This window comes from Coturnix japonica, chromosome 1 (assembly GCF_054131305.1).
Source record: "Coturnix japonica strain WE chromosome 1, WE-NBRP24, whole genome shotgun sequence".
Classification (NCBI taxonomy): Eukaryota; Metazoa; Chordata; class Aves; order Galliformes; family Phasianidae; genus Coturnix; species Coturnix japonica.
The window spans coordinates 153,282,516-153,303,259 of NC_140663.1; the positions used below are offsets into that span (position 1 = coordinate 153,282,516).

At 43.9% G+C, this 20,744-nt stretch overlaps 1 protein-coding gene across 26 annotated transcripts in view; it reads left to right on the forward strand.

Annotated features, from left to right (window-relative positions):
* The first annotated feature begins 12,067 nt into the window (after positions 1 to 12,067).
* Positions 12,068 to 20,744, forward strand: part of LRCH1 (leucine rich repeats and calponin homology domain containing 1) — a 101,597-nt gene continuing 92,920 nt past the window's right edge. For 15 of the 26 annotated variants that reach the window (XR_001552658.3, XR_014942114.1, XR_001552659.3 and 12 more), the window contains exon 1: positions 12,085 to 12,542. Coding sequence is in view for 9 of the 26 variants with exons in the window: in XM_085536164.1 (XP_085392290.1) it covers positions 12,290 to 12,542 (253 nt within the window). In the remaining 17 variants the exon portion in view is untranslated. Of the gene's footprint in view, positions 12,543 to 20,744 lie in introns of all 26 variants that reach the window. The other 11 variants (XR_001552655.3, XR_001552660.3, XR_001552656.3 and 8 more) reach the window with 3 other exon arrangements.

Consider the following 20,744-nt stretch of genomic DNA (forward strand, 5'->3'; position numbering starts at 1 on the left):
TGGGATGCCTTTAGCTTAAGTTTCAAACTAATCTTTTTGTGTGTGTCTGCAATATGGATATCATCACAAAAGTTTATTGCTATCTTGGACCTTGAAAAACATGCCAAGCAATAATAGAAATGACCTTTTCCTGGCGTTCTCCCACCTTACAGACCACCATATAAAAAAATAAAAACGGAACTGTATTTTTTCTTTGTGATAATTCTCAAACCACTGTAATCTTCTGAACAGAAAGGAATAAGGAAGCAATGTTCTAAGTCTCTAAATCAGAAGTAATAGTGTTGACTCTAGCCAACAACATCGATGTTGCAGCAGGGCAGTGTTGTCTGGGCAGCCTGGTCTAGTGACAGGGGTGCTGGAAGTATCATAGAATCATAGAATTACCCAGGTTGGAAAAGACCTTGAAGATCATCAAGTCCAACCGCAGCCTAACCATAGTACCCTAACTCTAACAACCCTCTGCTAAATCATATCCCTGAGCACCACATCCAAAAGGCTCTTAAACACATCCAGGAATGGCGATTCAGCCACCTCCCTGGGGAGCCTATTCCAGTACTTAACTACCCTTTCTGTAAAGAAGTTCTTCCTAATATCCAACCTAAGCTTGCCCTGGTGCAGCTTGAGGCCATAAGTATCATCTTTGACTTTTCACCCCAGGCCATTTTATGATTCTATATTTCTATGATGTTATTTTCTCCATTTACTTGCTTGTATCTACCACTGGAGGAAAACAAAAACTGGGGTATCCTCTCCAAGCACCTGACAGCTTGGACTCGAGGGAAAATTTTTATCAATAGTTATGTCTAGAGAATAGCTTTATCTGTCACATGTCATTGCTTTGCAATAACACATTAAAAATATATAGATCCAAAAACTCAAAGGGTGATGGGCGATGAGTGCTTTTATACTGCCATTGTCTGGGAATTCTACTGCATTCAGCTATAACCAAGCGTGTGCATAATCCAGCTTTTGCAAGATGCTGAGCATTGGAACATCTATTTCTATTAGATCTTTTAAGCTGCCTCACTGGAAACAAATGGGTTCTGAGTCATTTTCATTGGAATGAAATGCTACGTTGCTGTTTCTGTTAAAAATTAACAAGAGATTATCAGTATTCAGTCTCACACTTCTATTGTTCTGAATCTATCTGTATTCATAATCTACATTACTGATAAAAGGCCCAGACGGTGGAATTAAATATTATGGGAATGCAAATGTTAAACATTGTTTCCGTGTGTTTTGGCCCTAGTGACTCAGAGCAAAAATGCTATCTGTAGATGTCTGCCTGCTTATGTCCTATAAACTGTGCCATGTAGTTCTGCTGTGCTAAATGTATTGCTCTCCAACCTCTGTGCTCTCATCATCTTGCCATGACCCACTTCTGAAGCGTATGCCTCCACTACATTCAGAGCCATGTGTGCAATGCAAATGCACTGGAGTGACCTTGAATAGAAGTGCTGAAGTGCTAAGAATAGTGTAGATGCCTGCATTCACCCGGTGACAGTAGCAGTCAGCCAAAACTAAATTACCTTGACCTGTGAGGTCCCTGCAGGCTGCCATGAGGCCTCCTTTGCTCTAGGCTGAGCAAACCAGGGGGCCTCAGCCACTCCTCAAACATCTTGCTCTTCAGACCCTTCACCATCAGCCAGAACCCCCAATTCCCTTTCTATGGGGCTATTCTCCAGCTTCTTCCAGCCTATACATGAATTCAGGGTTGTCACATCCCAGGTGCACAATCCCTGACTAATCCCTGCTTAAAACCTTTGATTGCAGTATCTTGGTCTTGCTCTTTCAGATTCCAGTCTGTAAAATGAGATATTACAGCTTCACTGGACTGGTGTCAAGAACTCAAATGTTATGTTGTGAGGTGAAGGCAAAGTAGCTCATAGGTAGGTGTATTTACCTACCTAAGGTATATAAATATAGTAAAAAAAAATCAGGACAAGAGGAACCTGAGGAGTATTCTTCAGACTGTGGCTGCCTGGGAAGATACTTCAGTGCTAAAACAGTGTTTGATTTAATTTAGGAAGTAATTTTACAAGGGAGGTATGGTAGCATGTACAGAGTGTGATACTTTTGACTAGCCAGTGCAGATCAGTACTCACTGATAGTTCAGAACATGGAAGGAAACAGAGAACATTGACTGATACTTTTCTATGGGAAACCACAACAAGAATAAGCAGACAGCAGAATCAACCTACAGTCCTATGTGAAACTTAGTGTAAATATTACTGTGCACCCTTGCAAATATTCCTGAAATCTTTGCAAGTCCTTGCTTATGAGACCAATATTCTTCAGACATACAAGGACAAGGCAAGTTGATTGCTCCTTGTTTCTGAGAAGGCTGCTGCTGAGCAAGAGGTTCTTGTTTCCCATTTCTGATCAAAATAGAAGACTGTCCTTAATGGGTTATACCCCATGTCCATCTGGTCACTGCCGTGTCTCCACCAATGTTTACCAGCAGACGCCTAGGAAAGAAAGTAAGGACAGGGCAAACATAAAGGATACTTTTTACCTTCTAGCAATCTCCCCCTCAGAAGCATCCTGAGAGAGAAGTGTGATGCGTTATATGCACAAAAGCATAATATATATATATATTTCCTAACCACTGGTGGATTTCTTTTCCATACATTTATCCATGCATTTTCAGAAAGATAAAGTACAACAGAGTTTGATCAACAGCTCACTTTCAGATTGCTGAAAGAAGCTGCTAGAATTGCCTGTGCTTTTCTGGAAAGGTAACTGAGCTTCTAAGGGAAGAGAAAGTTTAAAAGGAGTAAAAAAACGTTACCATAGAAATGGACAAAAGAACCAAGAACATTGTATGATATAAGTCTCAATTGGCTGGAAGACCCAACTGCTTTAGAACTGTCTTTGGTGCACATCTGTTTGACCTGATGTTCTATTATTTATTGATTACTGAAACACAGAACATGAGCTTCCCAACCTTTTTCCTCACTGTTGAATTTCTGTCTATCCATGTAACTGGTGTAAATCTTAGTGTTTAATGCTTTGTCCTAAGTTGCACATTTATATGTGTTTTTCTTCTAATTGCTTATTCCCCGATTGCTCTTCTTTTATTCATATTCTTACAGTACTCTCATTGTTATTCATTTTCTTCTAAGCATTAAAATAGATTCTCTGTTACCATGGTGGGTACTGTTACATAGGCCCAACTAAAAGATGCTGAGGTTTTAGTTCCCTTAGCTTTCTGGTGTATTTTATATTTTCTTAAAATAATTCTAACCAGTAAGTCTAATTTCACAACATCCTCTTTGATATTACAAGTAAAGCTAGCTCCAAAAGGTACTAAGGTATTCAGCTTGCATTCATCTCAGAAATTGGTTTGCTCTTTTATTGGTGCTTTAGCTCCCATCGATTCCCCAGAGCTTTCAGAGGTTCCATGTAAATGCGGTGGAAATTGGAAGTAAAACAAATTCTCTTCATATTTAATAAAGATTTTATATGAAATCTAAAAATAAAAAGATCTGTGTTAATAATGGCACTGTCTACTGTTGTTCATCTAATGTTTTTCGCCATGAGCTCCTGTTCTCTGTTGCTTATAACTTTGCCAAACTGTTTCAATTGGAAATGAGAATTTCCCTGCTGGGCTTCTGCTCATTTAGCTGAAATTTAAGTGCATAAATAAAACAGTTCAGTCACTTCCAAGAATGTGGGTAGAAAAAAATGTATTGTTTTGATGGTGTTAATTTCTGTCTTTCATTTGGGAACTCTAGTTGGCCCCTGAGATTTAAAGAAGAAATGTGAAACTGAACAGTGGACAACTTTCATTTAATTCGTATCTCCAGAAAAATGAACCCAAATATGGCCAAGTTATAGGCCTTTCAGTGGAAAGAATGCAGTTAGCATATGCTCTGTAGATCTCTGCTGCAGCTGTGAGCTGAATACCTTTGGGAGCCTATCTGCATGGACGCAATTCATTCTGGATATTGTATTATGATAGCTCCATGCTACCATGGCCTCGGATCTTGTCTTTCTCTGCCTCTCCATGTCCCTCTTTTCATGGCAGTGAGGATGTTTGGTTTAAGTAAAGGAAAGATTCAAGGCTGCTCTTGGGGATGTGTGAGCAATTTGGGACTGAGAGAGAGGAAGGAGAAAATGAGGGAAATGGTTTTGGGTTATGTGAGGAACTGTAGGAGGCTGATACTGGACAAAGAGCCAGGACCACGAAGAAGTGAAGCTGGGTGGGAAGGCCTCCCTCAAGCCTTATTTTAGAACTCTGTTTTGTGTTGTGAAATCCAAAGGTAGGAACTTCTGGAGTTAATGTCATCTGTGTGGCTTTAATTTAGCTGTTGGCTCAGGCATGATATTACAGTCTCTGTTTATTACAATAAAATAAAAAAATTAATGGCTACGCTGGAAAGCTTCAGTTGCCTCAGGGACAGTGATCACGACCTGATTATATTCAGTAGGGCAAGTGCTGAACACTGGCCACCAATAGTGCGTATATTGGTTATTCTGAAAACTAATTTCCTGAAGCAGGGGTAAATTACAAGGAAATTGAATGGGATGTAAAACACAGGTAGAAAAAAAAAAAAGATAATAAATCTATGAGCGCATTTCAGAGAGTTTTATTTAAATGGGAAAAATAATCCAATTTCCCCCTTGCTCAGGGAAGGAGTGCTTGGCTAAACATTAATCCTGATTCAGTGGCAGAAGGAAATCAGCTGTTGGAAAGAGATCAACAAAAAAAAGGGAAAGAGAAATTCATGCAAGCAGGAAATTATGAAGTGCTGAAAACAGACAGTAAAGATTTCAGACAAAAATATATATATGTTGTAAATGACAGCTAAGGATAACGTGAAGGCATTCGGTTATTAGGAGCAATGACAGTGTTTTCCAGTCTCATCACTGGAAACAGCAAGTAAAACCGATGTCAGTGATACCGTATAGGAAAAAACATTTTTTCAATGTGCATTTTTATGTAGAATGGAGCAGGATTTGCATTTGCATCACAGGAGAATAGTAGAGAAATGACAGCACATTCACAGTTAAAGTTATTAAGAAAACACCTTGACATTGGAAATAAATTCCAGAAGACTGGAAGGATAACGAAGCCGTGTCAGAAGTCAGATTCAGTGATTACCTAATGATAGAGTTGTTAGACCCACATAAGCTATAGGCAAAATGACAGAAAAATGCCATGAGGCTCCAAAGGAGCTGATATCTGCATATAGTTATCACCCATCAGTACAGATTAATGGAAATGAATTCTTGTAAATCAAGCCTGATTCCACTCTGGAGGATTATATATATGGCTTATAAAAGTGCTGCAATGTCTTTAGATTTGTTAAGACTTAATACTAGGTGGTGTTCTGTTGAAGGCATGAGTACCAGCCAGTGTGCAAAGGTTTTATTGCTGTGGAGTTGCAAACGTGATGCACATCTGATAATTAGACTTTAAACACATGCTTGTTTGGAAACCAGTCTTACTCATTTATTTGGTTAGATAGCTGTGGCCTGACTGAAGTCAGCGCATGTGAGAGGCACTGGGTCATTTGGAGGTGCTGTGGGTAAAATAAGCAGTTTGCCGTCGATAAGTTCCTGGCATATGTAAATAAATAAATACAAGATCAGGAAAGAGATCTTTTAGGTTTTCTATCTGTTTTTCATCCTTTCTGAATCCCAGTTTTACCAAACTGAAGTGCCTGAAAGCAGGCGTGCTCTTGGTGTAGTCATTCATGTGCATCCCAAAAATGTCCTGTGGGGGTGTAAAGTTTGCCCAATACAAGCCAAGCACATCCAGGGACTGGATCAGAAGCTCCCATGTCCCATTGCTAACAGGGACAGAGAGATGCAGAGTTGTTGGAGATTAAAAGCAGAAGGCTTTGAAAGCAAACAGCTTTCAGGATATGCTGGTCTGAAGGACTGTTAAGGTGCCATAGAGGAAAAGCAAGTAGCTTGCCATTTCTCTGTATTGTATAGAAACAAAGAAAGGTGGTTTATGACTTCAAAAGAAAACTTCTGTAATGGTTTATTAAACCATACCACATTAATATTAGCTTTAATTAAATAGAAGGGAATGCCTTTAGAGCAGAAGGTATTTGCATTACAGTTGCAATCACTCGACCAATTTCCCAGTGTAATGTGTTGGAACAATCAGTTGCTTCTTTGCAAGCAATGAGAACTCAGGATGTTTTGGGGGGGAAAAAGGTCAGTAAAACACTGATTACAATCTCTAATTCTATTTCCATTTTTTCAAAGTAAAGATAATCTCTGTTCCCTTCTATATGTCATGCAAGACCCTGAATGCATTCCAGGACCAGCACATTCTACTTCTCATTACTTCTCATTTTCAGTTTGTTTTCTAGCTGTTGTCTTCCTTTCTGAACAGCTCTACAGGCTTCTGTGAAACATGAGCAATGTACCCTTCCCATTAATATGCCCAGATTAACTCAGGGAAGAATAGCAAGATCCCTGAAAGCTTTATCTCAGGGATTTATTCTGCTTCTCTCTCATCTGTTAGAACCACTGAGGACTATCAGTGCTCGTTACTACTTGGGTGATTTTTAGCAAAAGGGCTACAAGCAACACATGGTAAAAGCATCTCCATTCTAATTGCTACATCTAATGTAGGCAACACAGGCTGCTCTGTGTTTTACATATTAACAGAGATGTACAGATCACACATTGGGGGTTGGGTAGAAAATTGCTTTTCCTTCCCCTTCTCTCCTCGTACGCTTCACTAAGCCATTCCATTTCAGCTTTCAGCTCCTATTGTTAAATATAGAGTGTAAGACATTGATTTGAAGGAAACACCTGAAGGCGCAAAGAGGAGGAGACGGCAGAGCACTCATTACAGGCGACTGATGTCCACCCTGGAGGCCATCCTGGCCTCCATCACATGCAGGTTATGAAACTCTGCAGCTAGCTGGATCACTTTGATTTCACCATGCCAAAAATCAAGCTGTAACTCCATCTGCCAGGAAGGAAAATTCTCCTGTTGGGTGTGCATTGCCCAGTCCCACAGTGTTTATCTGGAGGAAGGGGAGAAGTTAAAAGAAGGAGTGCTGCCTGCCCAGCAAGAGCCTGGATTTAGTCCATGTAAACACATTTTGAGCTGTATTTTGCAGTCAGTAAATGATCTACATGATATTTTCTCCCAAGAGGAACCTAATATTTCCATTGCACTCCTTGATATTATACCTCTTCCCTGTATGCACTCAGTCACCAGACATGTAAGCCGATGTGGATTAAAAATGATTCAGTACTTACAGTTTGAGATATTCTGGCCAGCAGCTGCCTTTTTGCACTGCGTAGTGAAATGAGGTCTTTGTATAATGAGGTCTCACCTCCTCTTCTCAGACACCCTCAGGTTATCCTCTGCACTCCAGCCGGGGTTGGCAGTCTCCAGGGCTCCAGTGCACAAGCTGGGACATGGGCAGTGGGAAGCACGTTGCTGAGTAGCTGTTGGGGATTCATGGGGGCAGCACCCAGGTTTGCTGGTGGGATGTGCAACACCATCATGAGGAGAAGCCGTGCTGGTGGGACAGTATGAACAGCAGGCACAGGGAAGCTCAGTAATTGGACAACATCCTTTCTATAGTTGAAAGTCTACTGAGATCTTGGCCTGCTCTGGCAGACAGGCACCATGTTGAGGTGTTTAAGGAACGCTTAGATGTTGTATTAAGGGACACGGTTTAGTGAGGAAATATTGGTGTTAGGTGGATGGTTGGACTGGATGATCTTTGAGGTCTCTTCCAATCTTGATGATTCTATGATTCTATGTCAGCAAAGGGTATATTAGGTTTCTGGTCTTACTTCCACTGATAATGCCCCAAACTAAGTGACTATTCTCAGGATGGAGGGTTTTTTATGTGCTTGAAGAAAAGCAGGTTTCTCTAAATAATGTGTTGTATTCTCTAGCTAAATGGAATTAAATGCCTTTAAAGGTTGCTTACATGCTTAATAGGTATAGGGTTATTATAGTCATTTTAGATGTGTTAGTGGTTTTCACTGAAACAAGCCGAGTCTGTTTTTCTCTCAAACAAGTAGGTGTGCCTTAGTTTCAGATGGGATGTAGTTTTTCTTCAGTGTCTTTTATGATGTTTTTGGTTCTAGGAGAAAAACAGATGATAACACGTGGGTGTTTATAGTTGCTGCTAATAAGTGTTGTATGGAGTTAGGGCCATTCTCAGAGAAGGGAGCTGGGAAGGAACAGAATTAGGACAGCTGACTTAAACTGGCCAAAGGGATATCCCATACAATATGACATCAAGCAGATGGAGTTTTGAAGAGGATGGGAGTTCGTCTGTCTCTCCCCCACTGCCTGGGGGAGAGCTGGGTATTGATCAGGAGGTGGTGAGCTTGTGTTGTAGCTACTTGTTGTAGACATTCATATATATATGTAGTCATATACTGTCACAACTGTTACCCTTTTCCTTTTCTCTGTCTTAGTGAACAGTTGCATCTTAGCCCACAGATTCTACTTCTACCCAACTCTCTTCCCTACCCCCCCGGGACATGGGGAGTGAGTGAACAACTGAATGGTGCTGAAATACCTGCCAGGTTAAACTACAGCAAGATGTTGTGTTTCTTTTTAGTTAGGTCAAAATTATTGCCACTGGGATGTTCAGTATGAATTTCTTGATGCCTTGATTTTTATAGAAGGGCTGAGGACATAAACTGCAGTTAAAGTTGGAAAACTTGATCTTGATTCCTTGCTGCTGTTTTCTAAGAGCTGTCCCATAACACCTACAGGAGAGCAGACGCTGGGCAAATGTGGATTGGAGTTACTTTGAAGCACTCAAGGATAAAGTCTCCTTTATCATCATATATGCATTAGGAAGTATTTGGAGGCTACTCTTAGACAGGCATGTTCATGCAGCCTGTAGTTCTTGAAATAGAGTATACTGGGTATCCTCTCCCTCACCCAGCACCTTCCTTGACTGTGAACAAAAGCAGCATCTTACAAAATCACTGCCTTATGTGCCCCTGACACTTCCTAGATTCTACCTCGAAACTGGAGTTCAGTTGGCATCTTCTGTCTCCTTACATTTTCTAGGGTTTGCAAAAGACTGAGGACTGTATTTCTGTTTTAATCCCATGTCTCTGTGCTAACAATCTGTTCTGGGTAGGAAATCAGGTTCGCATAGTTTTCTTGCGACAGATATATAAACTGTGTGTTTCAACAGCATACGCTGAAGGCATTGTGAAACTGCCAACAGAGCCTTCCTGTGAATGCTGTCTCATTGTCAAGTGACAATAACTAATTATCTCCTCTATTTTTATTAGAAGACAGGTTCTTTCTTACTTGGATGGCTTCCTCTCCTACCAGACACTGTTTCAAATCCTACAAGATGTTCCTTTCCCAGCCTTTATTCCATTGACTGTGGTGCAACAGTGTGCTGGCTCGTCCTGTTTGGAGAGGAAGCCTCCTACCCAGGTTACAGTCCTGTATATCTGAACTGAATCTCTGCTGAAGTTATGTTTCAGCAGTGGATTCGAGGTAACTGTGGACACATTACCTCTCTATCACACTGCATGTTTCAAAGTCACCTGGGAAACCTGGAAGAAACTCTGCTAGTTTCCAACTGCCAACAGTCTTTGAACTAAATTAATACTTCAGGTGTGGGCATGTCATTGTGTTGCCTTTAAAATGTTTATTCAAATCAGATGTTTCAGGGATACTAAAACAGTTTCATCTTGGTTTTATTTTACCCTCAGGTCTGTTTCCATGACCTCACAGCTGAGAGCAGAGCTGTTGGTGATTCTGTGATTTCTCCCACCCTTCTTCCATCGTACCCATGTCTGTATAGCAGCATCAATACCATTGCCCTTATCTGCTGTGTCTATCAATTCATTGCACTCTTTCCTTCCCTCTCCCCCTCTTTTTACTCTGAGCATTCTGTGAGGCATGTGCTGTAGAGATGGATTTGTCTGAGCTGTCTCCTGGCACAGTTTCCCTGCCCTTCCAATTCTCTTTAGCAGCTTTGTTGCGAGGAAGCTGCAATGCCTGGTGCACTCTGGGTTTGCTATTCATTTTGCTGGTGTGTCTGCTGTGAAGCAATTGCCTTAGGCATACTGCAAGCAGGATCAGGAGTTTGTGCTTTTTATCTGTGCCACCTGATGTGTCAGCCTGCATGCTTTTTCTTTTGGGATTCAGATGATCATTATCTTAGTCCCAGTGCCATTACAGTCAAACTATCAAGGATCACAGAATCACAGAATGACCCAGGTTGGAAGGAACCTCAAGGATCATGTAGTTCCAACCCCCCTGCCTGGCAGGGCCACCAAACATACACCTTTACTAGATCAGGTTGCCCAGGGCCCCGTCCAACCTGGTCATGAACACCTCCAAGGACGGGGCATCCACAACCTCCCTGGGCAGCCTGTTCCAGGACCTAACCACTCTCCTAGTGAAGAACTTGCCCCTAACATCCAACCTAAATCTTCCCTCTTTCAACTTAAACCATTTCCTTGTGTCCTGCTATGGACAGGATGTATAAGGATGTTTAAATTGTTTTTTCTTTAGCTATGACTTCTTCTGTGTCTCACCAAACTGAGGTGGCCTCGTCTTTTGAGTGATGCCCATTCTCTACTTGGCCTCATGTTTGTGTGCTGCTGCCTCCTCTGCACCAGGCAAACTGTCTGCCTGGGATATTCTATTGTTGCTGTGTCAGATTGTGCCCATGTTGGAATCCAACCCAAGGCAATACACAGAGTGTGACCTTGTACATACACATCTGTATGGGGGCAGGAAATCAGTCTGCCGTGACTGATCTATTTTCCTATTTCTGATGCTTTTTATCATTTTTTATTATACAGGAATGGACTGAGATCTGGCACAGCACTCAGAAACAGACACAGAAGTTTCAGTGCTATATTATTTTCCTCCATTACATTGACAATTATAGAATCATAGAATGGCTCGTGTGGAAGGGACCTCAAAGACCATCCAGTTCCAATAAGACAGCTTGTTCAGCTCAGTCTACAGATCTTCAACGCTCTTCTTCAAATCACTGAGAAGAGGCAGCTATTCATCTGTTTCCCTGTTTCTTCCAGTAGCAACGCAAAGCTGGAACAAAGCCAAAGTAAGCTATGACTAATGGAAACTTGTAGGAAATATCGTCTTAATAAGACCCCACCAAGCTTTGTCAAAAGCTATATGATATCTGGACACAACTGTGGATAAGGTGACAGTTGGGCTCCTCGGGGTAGATCTTTTCTTCAGCTAGAGGCTGTTATAAGTGACAATGTTAAGAATAGTTCTCTGGTGCACCCATAATTTTCTTGAACTGGTAGGAGGTTGAATTTGTTATGCCAGAACCCAAAATCTCTGCAATGAGGGCAGTTTGGACCTCCCCCCTAGGGGGAAGTTCTTCACTAGGAGAGTGGTTAGGCCCTGGAACAGGCTGCCCAGGGAGGTTGTGGATGCCCCGTCCTTGGAGGTGTTCAAGACCAGGTTGGACGGGGCCCTGGGCAACCTGATCTAGTAAATGTGTATGTTTGGTGGCCCTGCCAGGCAGGGGGGTTGGAACTACATGATCCTTGAGGTCCCTTCCAACCCGGGTCATTCTGTGATTCTGTGTGACTTGGATTTAGCCAGGGGCTTCTACTATATGTGCAGTGTAAAAGTATTTGGAGTAAAATAATCCCCCTCTTACCCATCTATCCTTACAGCTCTTTCCTTAAGCACAGGCCATGCGTGATGGTGTACAGGCTCCCTCATAGCACTGAGATCTCCAAGCGCTGTGAGAGCACCACGACTCACCGCTCTCCCACTCTTGGCCTCCAGGCTGAAAAAAAAACCCTTAGAAAAGTCACTGCACTGAAAGCTGAGCTGAAATGTTCAGCACTTGGTCTGTCACACTGACTCTCCCCTCAGAGTGAGTCTCTGGGGCAGACCAAACCCCAGGCGCCGTACACAAGCACAAGGCTGGAGCGAGCCTCAGAAAGTCCTTCTTGAGGGCAGGTTCTCCGCAGGGAGAACAGCAGTAGGAACCTCCACAGCCTTTAATTTCCAAATGAGGCTCCCCGCCTCAACACGGCGCGTTCCCCGCCGGCAGGTGGCACCACAGCGGCCCGCCCTGCTCCTCTCCGTCGGGGAAAGGGAAAGCGGAGGGGGCGAGGCGGAGCATGCGTAGAGTTGGAGCTTTACCCGCCCCGTTCGCCTCCGCCTTCTGCACTCTCCGCCGCTCCCCCCTCTCCGCCCCTCCTTAGCACCACAGCGAGCGAGCGGGAGGAGGAGGAGGAGGAGGAGGAGGAGGAAGGAGGGAGAGCGAGGCGGCTCCGGCGGCCCCTGGCGTTCCCCTCGGTGAGGGGAAAGATGGCGACGCTGGGAAGCGAGCCGCAGCCCTTCCCCGCAGCTGCCTTGGCGGTGGCAGCGGGCGGGGTGGGCGGCGGCGGCGGCTGTGGAGGCGGCGGTGCGTTGGGTCTGCAGCCTCTGAACCGCGGTCTGGAGCGGGCGCTGGAGGAGGCGGCTCACTCCGGGGGGCTCAACCTGAGCGGCAGGAAGCTGAAGGAGTTCCCGCGCAGCGCCTCCGCCCTCACACACGACCTCTCCGACACGGTGCGGGCAGGTGAGGAACAGGGGACGGGACGGGATGGGGGCGGCCGGGGTCCCACCTTCAGGAGGCGAAGGGTGACCATTAAATCTCCGAGGGGTCCCGCTCTCCTCGCTCTCGCCCCCTCAGGTTACATTGCTTCCATTCCCAACTCAACCTCTGGGGCAAGCAGCTTTGCGTGGACGTTATCGCTTATCTCTTATCTTCGCCCCCTGCTCAGCTCGGTGCTTGAGGTAGGTGTTGGCTCCCAGATGGCTGCAGCCACCCCCCACCTCCCCACACGCACACTCATGTACTTGTAGGCTGCTTTTGCATCGAGTGAGGCAGAGCTGTGAGAGTGGGGGGGGGTTTCAGGCTTACGCCTGGTTTCTGCACTAACCTTGAGGACTGCACGGCTCTGTATTTCCTTGGAGCCCACCTTTGGATGTGGTTGTGTGAGGAACACACGTTCATGTTGGGTTGGATACTTTCTTACAGTGTGGGTGCACCCGCCTGTCATGGAGGGGCGAAGGTCTGTGTGTGAAGATGCACACGAATGCTTCTTAATATGTCTCGCTACACGTGGAGGAGCACTTTTGCTCCACAGGGAGCTTGCTGTCGTTCTCACTGTCAGACAGTAGGGTTGACATCTGCTGTTGTATCCTTAAAGTTATTAGAATGGTTTGGGTTGGAAAAGACCCTAAAGATGGCAGGGTTGCCATCCATGAGGTAAGGCTGCCTAGGGCCCCAGCCAACCTGGCCCTGAACACCTCAAGGGATGGGGAACCCTCAGCTTTGCCAGGCAACCTGTTCCAGTGCCTCAGCTCTCTGAGCACAGAATTTCCACCTAACATCTAACCTAAATTTCCCCTTTTTGTTTAAAGCCATCCCTCCTTGTCCTATTGCTGTCAGACCGTGTAAGTAGAATCGTACAAAGTCAGACAGCAATATTTCCACCTCTGTATGTAATGCTGTCTTCCAAGGCAAAAATGATCATCTTTACATGCGCTGTACTCACTTTACAGTAGGGGACACCATCATTACATACATTCACAGAGGAGACAGGCCTAAAAGCCTTGTAGAAAGGTGTAGAGAGGGGAAGCATTTGCAGTCTGTGTTCACCTTGTCCTTGTGCCTCCTTCCAGCATGGAAAATGCCCACTTGTTTCACATCTCAAGGAGCAGCTCCCAACAGTGGACTGTAATCTGGTTTTCTGCCCCTGTTTGTGTAAGAGGCTGGAACCTGATTTGTTCTTTGCATAGTGTCGCTTGGCAGAGCAGTAGAAACCCACACTAGAAGAATGTTGGTATGCTCTGAAGATATTTATTGTACCACCTCCACATGCCCTTTTGTGTCCCCGTTTGCCTGCTGAAGATAGTTGTGTTGTAACAGTAAAGGAGCAGGCAAGTGATCACTTGTTTCTGTCCCACAGCACAGCAGGTGCTATACCTGCATGCAAGCATGTGATAACATGAGCCTCAGCTCCCACTTAATCCTGCACATGAGGATATTTATGTGTTTCTGTAGAAACATAGCTGCTGGTGTCTATCCCAGCTGTAGGGAGCAGAGCAGCGTCTCTAGTACTTCACAGAATCACAGAATGAGCCGGGTTGGAAGGGACCTCAAGGATCATGTAGTTCCAACCCCCCTGCCTGGCAGGGCCACCAAACATACACATGTACTAGATCAGGTTGCCCAGGGCCCCGTCCAACCTGGTCTTGAACACCTCCAAGGACGGGGCATCCACAACCTCCCTGGGCAGCCTGTTCCAGGGCTGAACCACTCTCCTAGTGAAGAAAGATTTAGTTGTTTTTTTAGCTCTGTCACTTGTTGCTGAATGGATTTCACAGTTAGTGTGAGCTCTCCTATCAATAGATCATATATCTATATATATCAATAGATATATATGTAGGAATCTTCATTTCATCCATCAGTGAAACTTGTTCTGTAACAACTGCCCTTTATTCCTCGTTCCCATTAGGAAAACCGTGTGCTAATCTATGGTTACTTTATGTTGTTTGTAACAGCGTGTTGTAACTTATTAGTGAGAATTGTTTGCCTTGTGGGTTCAGTCCTGTGTTGATACGTTTCCCGAAGAAAAGCTGTGTTCCTTTCCACTTGTTACATTACATAAGTAGAATATATAAACAGAAGAGACGCTTGGCTTCAATCCAGCTTTCTGTAACTCTCAGGACAAACTCTTGATGGGAATTTTCTCTCTCACTTCCTCTCCGTAAACGTGCACGATACAAAAACAGCGCTTTCTTGGACCACTTGCAATGTGTCCTTGCAACGAGTGACTTTTACTTTTGGATTTGATGTACCGATGTCTTTGAGCTCATGTTCGGGGTGGGAGTAGTCGTTTTGTTTGCTAAAGAGGATTAATCTCACAGAGAAACGAAGCCAATCTGTGACTTCGAAGACAAGCGCAGGGGATTGAGTTCTCTGAGGAGAAGGGGATTTTCAGAAGAATGAAACCCTGTCTGCATCTTGACAGTGTCTTAGCATTAGGTACTCAGAGGGTTCATAGTTTGAGACAATGATGGTCTCCAGACTTTAATAAAATGTTATCAGGCTTGTCTTCTGCAAATGTTTTTAGTGCTTTAAGGAAGATTGAAGCCTTAAACTTGAGATTCTCTGTTCGTGTTGTTTTTGTTTTCTTGAAGTTTGGGGTCAGAGTTTTTGTAGCAGTTGATAAGTTTGCAAAAGGAATGTACGCTGCCTTAAAAGCTGGGAGCGAATCATTTGACTTCTACTGTAGTTACATTCTGCAGCAACTGCGGAGGCTTCTCACTTGTCAGTTTCTGTTACTGCAGTTTCTTCTGTAACTTTGCATTGAATACATCTTGCATAGGCACACAATTCTGTGAGCGTGTGTACGGCTTTCTAATCATGAAGTCATAGAATGGCTTGGATTGAAAAGGACCACAATGATCATCCAGTTTCAACCCCCCTGCTATGTGCAGGGTCACCAACCACCAGACCAGGCTGCCCAGAGCCACATCCAGCCTGGCCTTGAATGCCTGCAGGGATGGGGCATCCACAGCCTCCTTGGGCAACCTGTTCCAGTGCGTCACCACTAGAGAGCTGAGCATGACCTGCTCTGCTGAACCATATGGAAGTATCTTGCTTGCATGGTGTGCAGTATGGTTAGAAGAAAGTACATCCTCTCTGTAGAGGATCTTGAGTCTAGTCAGATGTTTGAAACCGCATCAATGTGGATGAATTGCAAAAAAACATTTCAAAAACAATAACTGCTATTCTTATCACTTTTATTACAGGGTGGGTTAAGCAGAAGACCGCGGTGCAATAATCACATAGTTCTTAAGTAATAGTATGCAATTATATTCCTCAGAACCACTGGGAATGCTATAAGCATGTTAGTTTATAAAAGAGGAAGAAAAAGCCTCAAAGTTGATACTTAAATGTGTATCCAGGGCTGCCTGTATCACTTCAACCTCTGTAGGCTTTGGCTGCTTGTTTGAAGATAGATCCCTTGAACTTTTCCTCCTGGGTCCCTGTTTCATCCTTTTCAGGGTTAGGCACTTGCTCTTGGTTGTGTTGAGATGGGAGAGAAGCTTGCGACTCCTATTGCAACAGGCTGAGGGAGTTGGGTTTGTTCAGCCTGGAGAAGAGAAGGTTGTGGGGTGACCTCATTGCAGCCTTTCAATACCTGAGGAGAACCTACACCCATGAGGGGAGTAAACTCTTCGAAAGGGCTGACAATAGCAGGACATGGGGAAATGGTTTTAAGTTAAAAGAGGGAAGATTTAGGTTGGATGTTAGGGGGAAGTTCTTCACTAGGAGAGTGGTTAGGCCCTGGAACAGGCTGCCCAGGGAGGTTGTGGATGCCCCGTCCTTGGAGGTGTTCAAGACCAGGTTGGACGGGGCCCTGGGCAACCTGATCTAGGAAATGTGTATGTTTGGTGGCCCTGCCAGGCAGGGGGGTTGGAACTACATGATCCTTGAGGTCCCTTCCAACCCGGGTCATTCTGTGATTCCTATAAATGTTCTTTGGCTTCTTTACACCAGGACGGATGTCACCAATACAGACCTATTCATTTGTGCTGCTGCACACTTTCGTGAGCCCATAGTAGCTATCAAATGGACTCCAGTATTTGGTTATTATTCGGACATGAGGTTTGATATGTCACTTTCCTTTTAAGAATTCTCTAGAGTAGTTACTGCTTATGATCTGGGATTTATATTTTGATTATCTGATCCAAAATTCATGTCAATAAAGCAATGCCATAAAACCAGGCAGCTGAAGAAAAGAAACAACAAACAAACCCCGAAGTTATTTATTCTTATATTCAATGACTGGTCTCTTTCTACAACCTTCCTGTGTTTATTTCTAGTCTTACTTATTCCCTTACACTTAAGGTGTTATTTGTGTATTAAGTGAAGAGGAGGCAGTGCACTTCTTAACTCTCACAAGTGAATTGAATGTTATTCTGCAGCCAAAACTTATGGGATGCAGCTCTTTATTGAGATTATCGTGTCTATATCAAGGTTAAAAACTTAACGCAATTTTGATATTATCTATCCATCAGCATAGATGTAGTTTTCAGACTTTACCTTTATAACATTGTCTATCTGGACATCTGTTTTAACTAACTGTATTTTTTTTCTGAAGAGCAGTGCTTCATAGATATTTCATAAGGTTGATGCTGAGATATTTCATAGACTTGCCTGGGTTGAAAAGGACCACAATGATCATCCAGTTTCAACCCCCTGCTATGTGCAGGGTTGCCAGCCACCAGACCAGGCTGCCCAGAGCCACATCCAGCCTGGCCTTGAATGCCTCCAGGGATGGGGCATCCACAGCCTCCTTGGGCAACCTGTTCCAGTGCATCACCACCTTCTGAGTGAAAAACTTCCTCCTAATGTCTAATCTAAACCTCCCCTGTCTCAGTTTCAAACCATTCCCTTTAGTCCTATCACTGTCCACCCTTGTAAACAGCTGTTCCCCCTCCTGTTAAATGCTCCCTTCATGAAGAAACTTTATCAAATTAAATGGATTTTAAGGTCCATAAACATAGGCACTTAAAACTTCTGTGTGCCACTCTGAAACCATTTGGTTGTGTTTTCACTTCCCCAAAGCAGTGTATGTCCGCTTGGTTTGTGAATCATGTAAACATTAAGACTATTGACTCCTGTTGAAAAGAGTCTGTTAGCTCTTTTGCTGCGTGCAGTGTAGCGAGTTGTGCTTTTGGAAGTTACCTCTTTTGTCAGGAGATTTATACTCTCATAGCTGAAATGCGGTCAGTGACTTTGCAGGTGCCGGTAGGCATTTCTCAGCACTAAATAACGTGAACTAGCTCAGGGTGGCTTTTGTTACATGAAAGCAAATTAGAAGTACTCGATTGCCTGGTTACCCTTTCAGAATGCGGCTTGGGAAGATTAATGGCTTTCTACTGTTGGCTGTAGGGGCTGTGTGCATGTATTCATCTCCGTCCCCAATGTGATGTTTCTTTTTATTTTTAAATTATTATTAATTTTTTTTTTATTTTTGGCTGGCAGGGAAGCTCCAAAAGTACAACAGCTGAGGGTAAAATAGATTGACAGCATAGAAATCACAGCGGGAAGGAGAGCGGAACATCTGAATTGCAGCTGCAGCAAGCTCAGCTGTTCATTGAACCTTTACCCTTAATGTTAACTTTCAATTTAGGGGAGCTGTTTTTCAAACAGCTCTACCTAGAGCTGACAGAATCACAGAATCACAGAATTATCAAGGTTGGAAAAGACCTAGAAGATCATCTAGTCCAACCATTACCAATACTTCCCAGCTAAATCATATCCCTCAACACCACATCCAAACGTTTCTTGAACACTCCCATGGTCGGTGACTCCACCACCTCCCTGGGCAGTGCATTCCAGTGCCTGACTACCCTTTCCGAGAAGTAATACTTCCTAATGTCCAGCCTGAATCTCCCCTGGCGCAGCTTAAAACCATTCCCTCTAGTTCTATCACTGATTACACGAGAGAAGAGGCCAACCCCCAGCTCACTACAACCCCCCTTCAGGAAGTTATAGAGAGCTATAAGGTCTCCCCTGAGCCTCCTCTTCTCCAGGCTGAAACAGGACAAAGCATGTTTGACCACACTCTGCATAAAGATGGATGAAAATTGATTTCTGTTGTGAAAATCTTGTCACTGTGTGTCCTTGACCCATTTGTCTTAGAGATGACTGGCTCGGAGCTCTGAAAGTGCTGTTGTGGTGGTAGAAGTGCTACATGTGCTTTTAGTGAAACTACTGTGTTTTTCATGAGAGAGGCTCGTGTGGTTACAATCCTTGTTGGGAGGCAGAGATGGAGTAATCCTGTGTGGGTTGTATGTCTCCTCTTCCTCTGGTCTGTTTCTTTTGTGTCCTTCATGCAAAAGACATTTTGGTTTAGGCATCTGTCCAGCAGGTGAGGCAGTGTGAATCTGACTACAGTCATTATACAAGAGTTTTGAAAATATAAAGTACTTGAGTGAGAGGAAGAGACCAGGGCAGAATCGACTGTGCCATGTTGGAATGAATATCAGAAAATACCAGAAAAAAAGGGTGTAAAGAAGATATTATTCAGAGGCAGAAGGTAAGAAATGAGGGGAAAAAAATGTGTGAAATACTGAGTGGAAATGTATGAAGTGGTGGAAGTGAAAGAATCAAAGTGGTTTGGTTTGGAAGGGACCTTTAAAATCTTGTAGTTCCAATCCTCTCCTACAGGCAGGGACACCTTCTTATAGAACAGATTATTCAAAGCCCCGTTCTGGCCTTGAATCCACAATCTCACTGGGCAAGTAACCTGTTCCAGTGTCTCACCACCCTCACAGTAAAGAATTTCTTCCTAATATCTAGTCTCAGTCTACCCTCTGAGTTTAAAGCAGTTTCCCCTTGTTCTGTTATTCCATGCCCTTACCTGTAGGCCCCCTTCAGGTAACTGGAAGGCCACTGTAAGGTTCTCAAGGAGCTTTCTCTTCTCTGGGCTGATGAGCCCCTGCTTTCTCAGCCTGTCCTCATAGGGGAGGTGTTCCAGCCCTCTGATCATCTTTGTGGCCCTCCTCTGGACCTGCTCCAACAGCTCCATGTCCTTCTTGTGTTGGGGGCTGCAGAACTGGATGCAGTTTTCCAGGTGGGGTCTCAAGAGGTCAGTGTAGAGGGGCAGAATCACCTCCTTCACCCTGCTGGTCAGACTTCTCTTGTTGCCATGCAAGATACAGTTGGCCTTCTGGACTGCAAATGGAAAGGCTCTGCGAGCAAGCGGGTGAGCTTCTATGTTCTTGACTGAACGTAATGGCTTTGAATACTTTGTGTCTGTAAAACTGAGGAAAAACTGATTTTCTGAGCAGTTAAGTTAGCAATCAGAATTTTGTGAACAGAGATTAGAAAAACATGGAGGAAATGATTGAACTAACAGATGACATTTACGGATCTTCTGCTGCAAATAATTGTTTGGAATTCATACTGTAAAAGGTTAACTGCTGAATTTAAATTTAGAAAGCTTGGCATTCGTTTGCCTGCAGGAGAGGCCAGTGGCTTTCAGCAGTGGCACAGCCTACAATGTTGCAAGAGCAGCCAAGCCTTTGGTGCTTTTGTTTTGCATATCAGAATGACCATTCTGGGAAGGATGGGATGAGCGGTTTCCTCTGGCAGCAAACTGTGCTGGTGAGGCATCTGCCAGATTGGAGACAATTCCCACACTGGTTAGGTACTGAAATCACAGCTAAAATCAGTACGATTTAATAATTTAAATGGCACTTCTGAAACAGGAGTGAGAAATATCATTATCGTTTTCTCATGAGACCAGAATTAGGAAAATAACCTGCTCATTTATTTTTTTTTGTTCAACAATATGCAAAATGAAAAAAGCCAGAACCATCTTCACATCTCTTTACAGGCTGCCCAGGGAGGTGGTGGAGTCTCCTTCTCTGGAGATATTCAAGACCCTCCTGGACACCTACCTGTGTGACGTGGTGTAGGGAGCCTGCTTTGGCAGGGGGGTTGGACTCGATGATCTCTAGAGGTCCCTTCCAACCCCTACAATTCTGTGATTCACTTTAGAGTGCAGATTGGTGGCAAAGGTAGAGATGGTTGTTTTGTCTCCTGATCTGTTATAGCACTCTGACTGTATTTTGTTAGGCAAAAAACCCACTGAATGGAGTAGTACCAGTCCCTGTAAAGTGATCCTTGTAAAGGTACCGAGGAGTTAAGCTTCTGAAGGAATTATTGCTTTCTTCTAAATCTGTGGGGAGA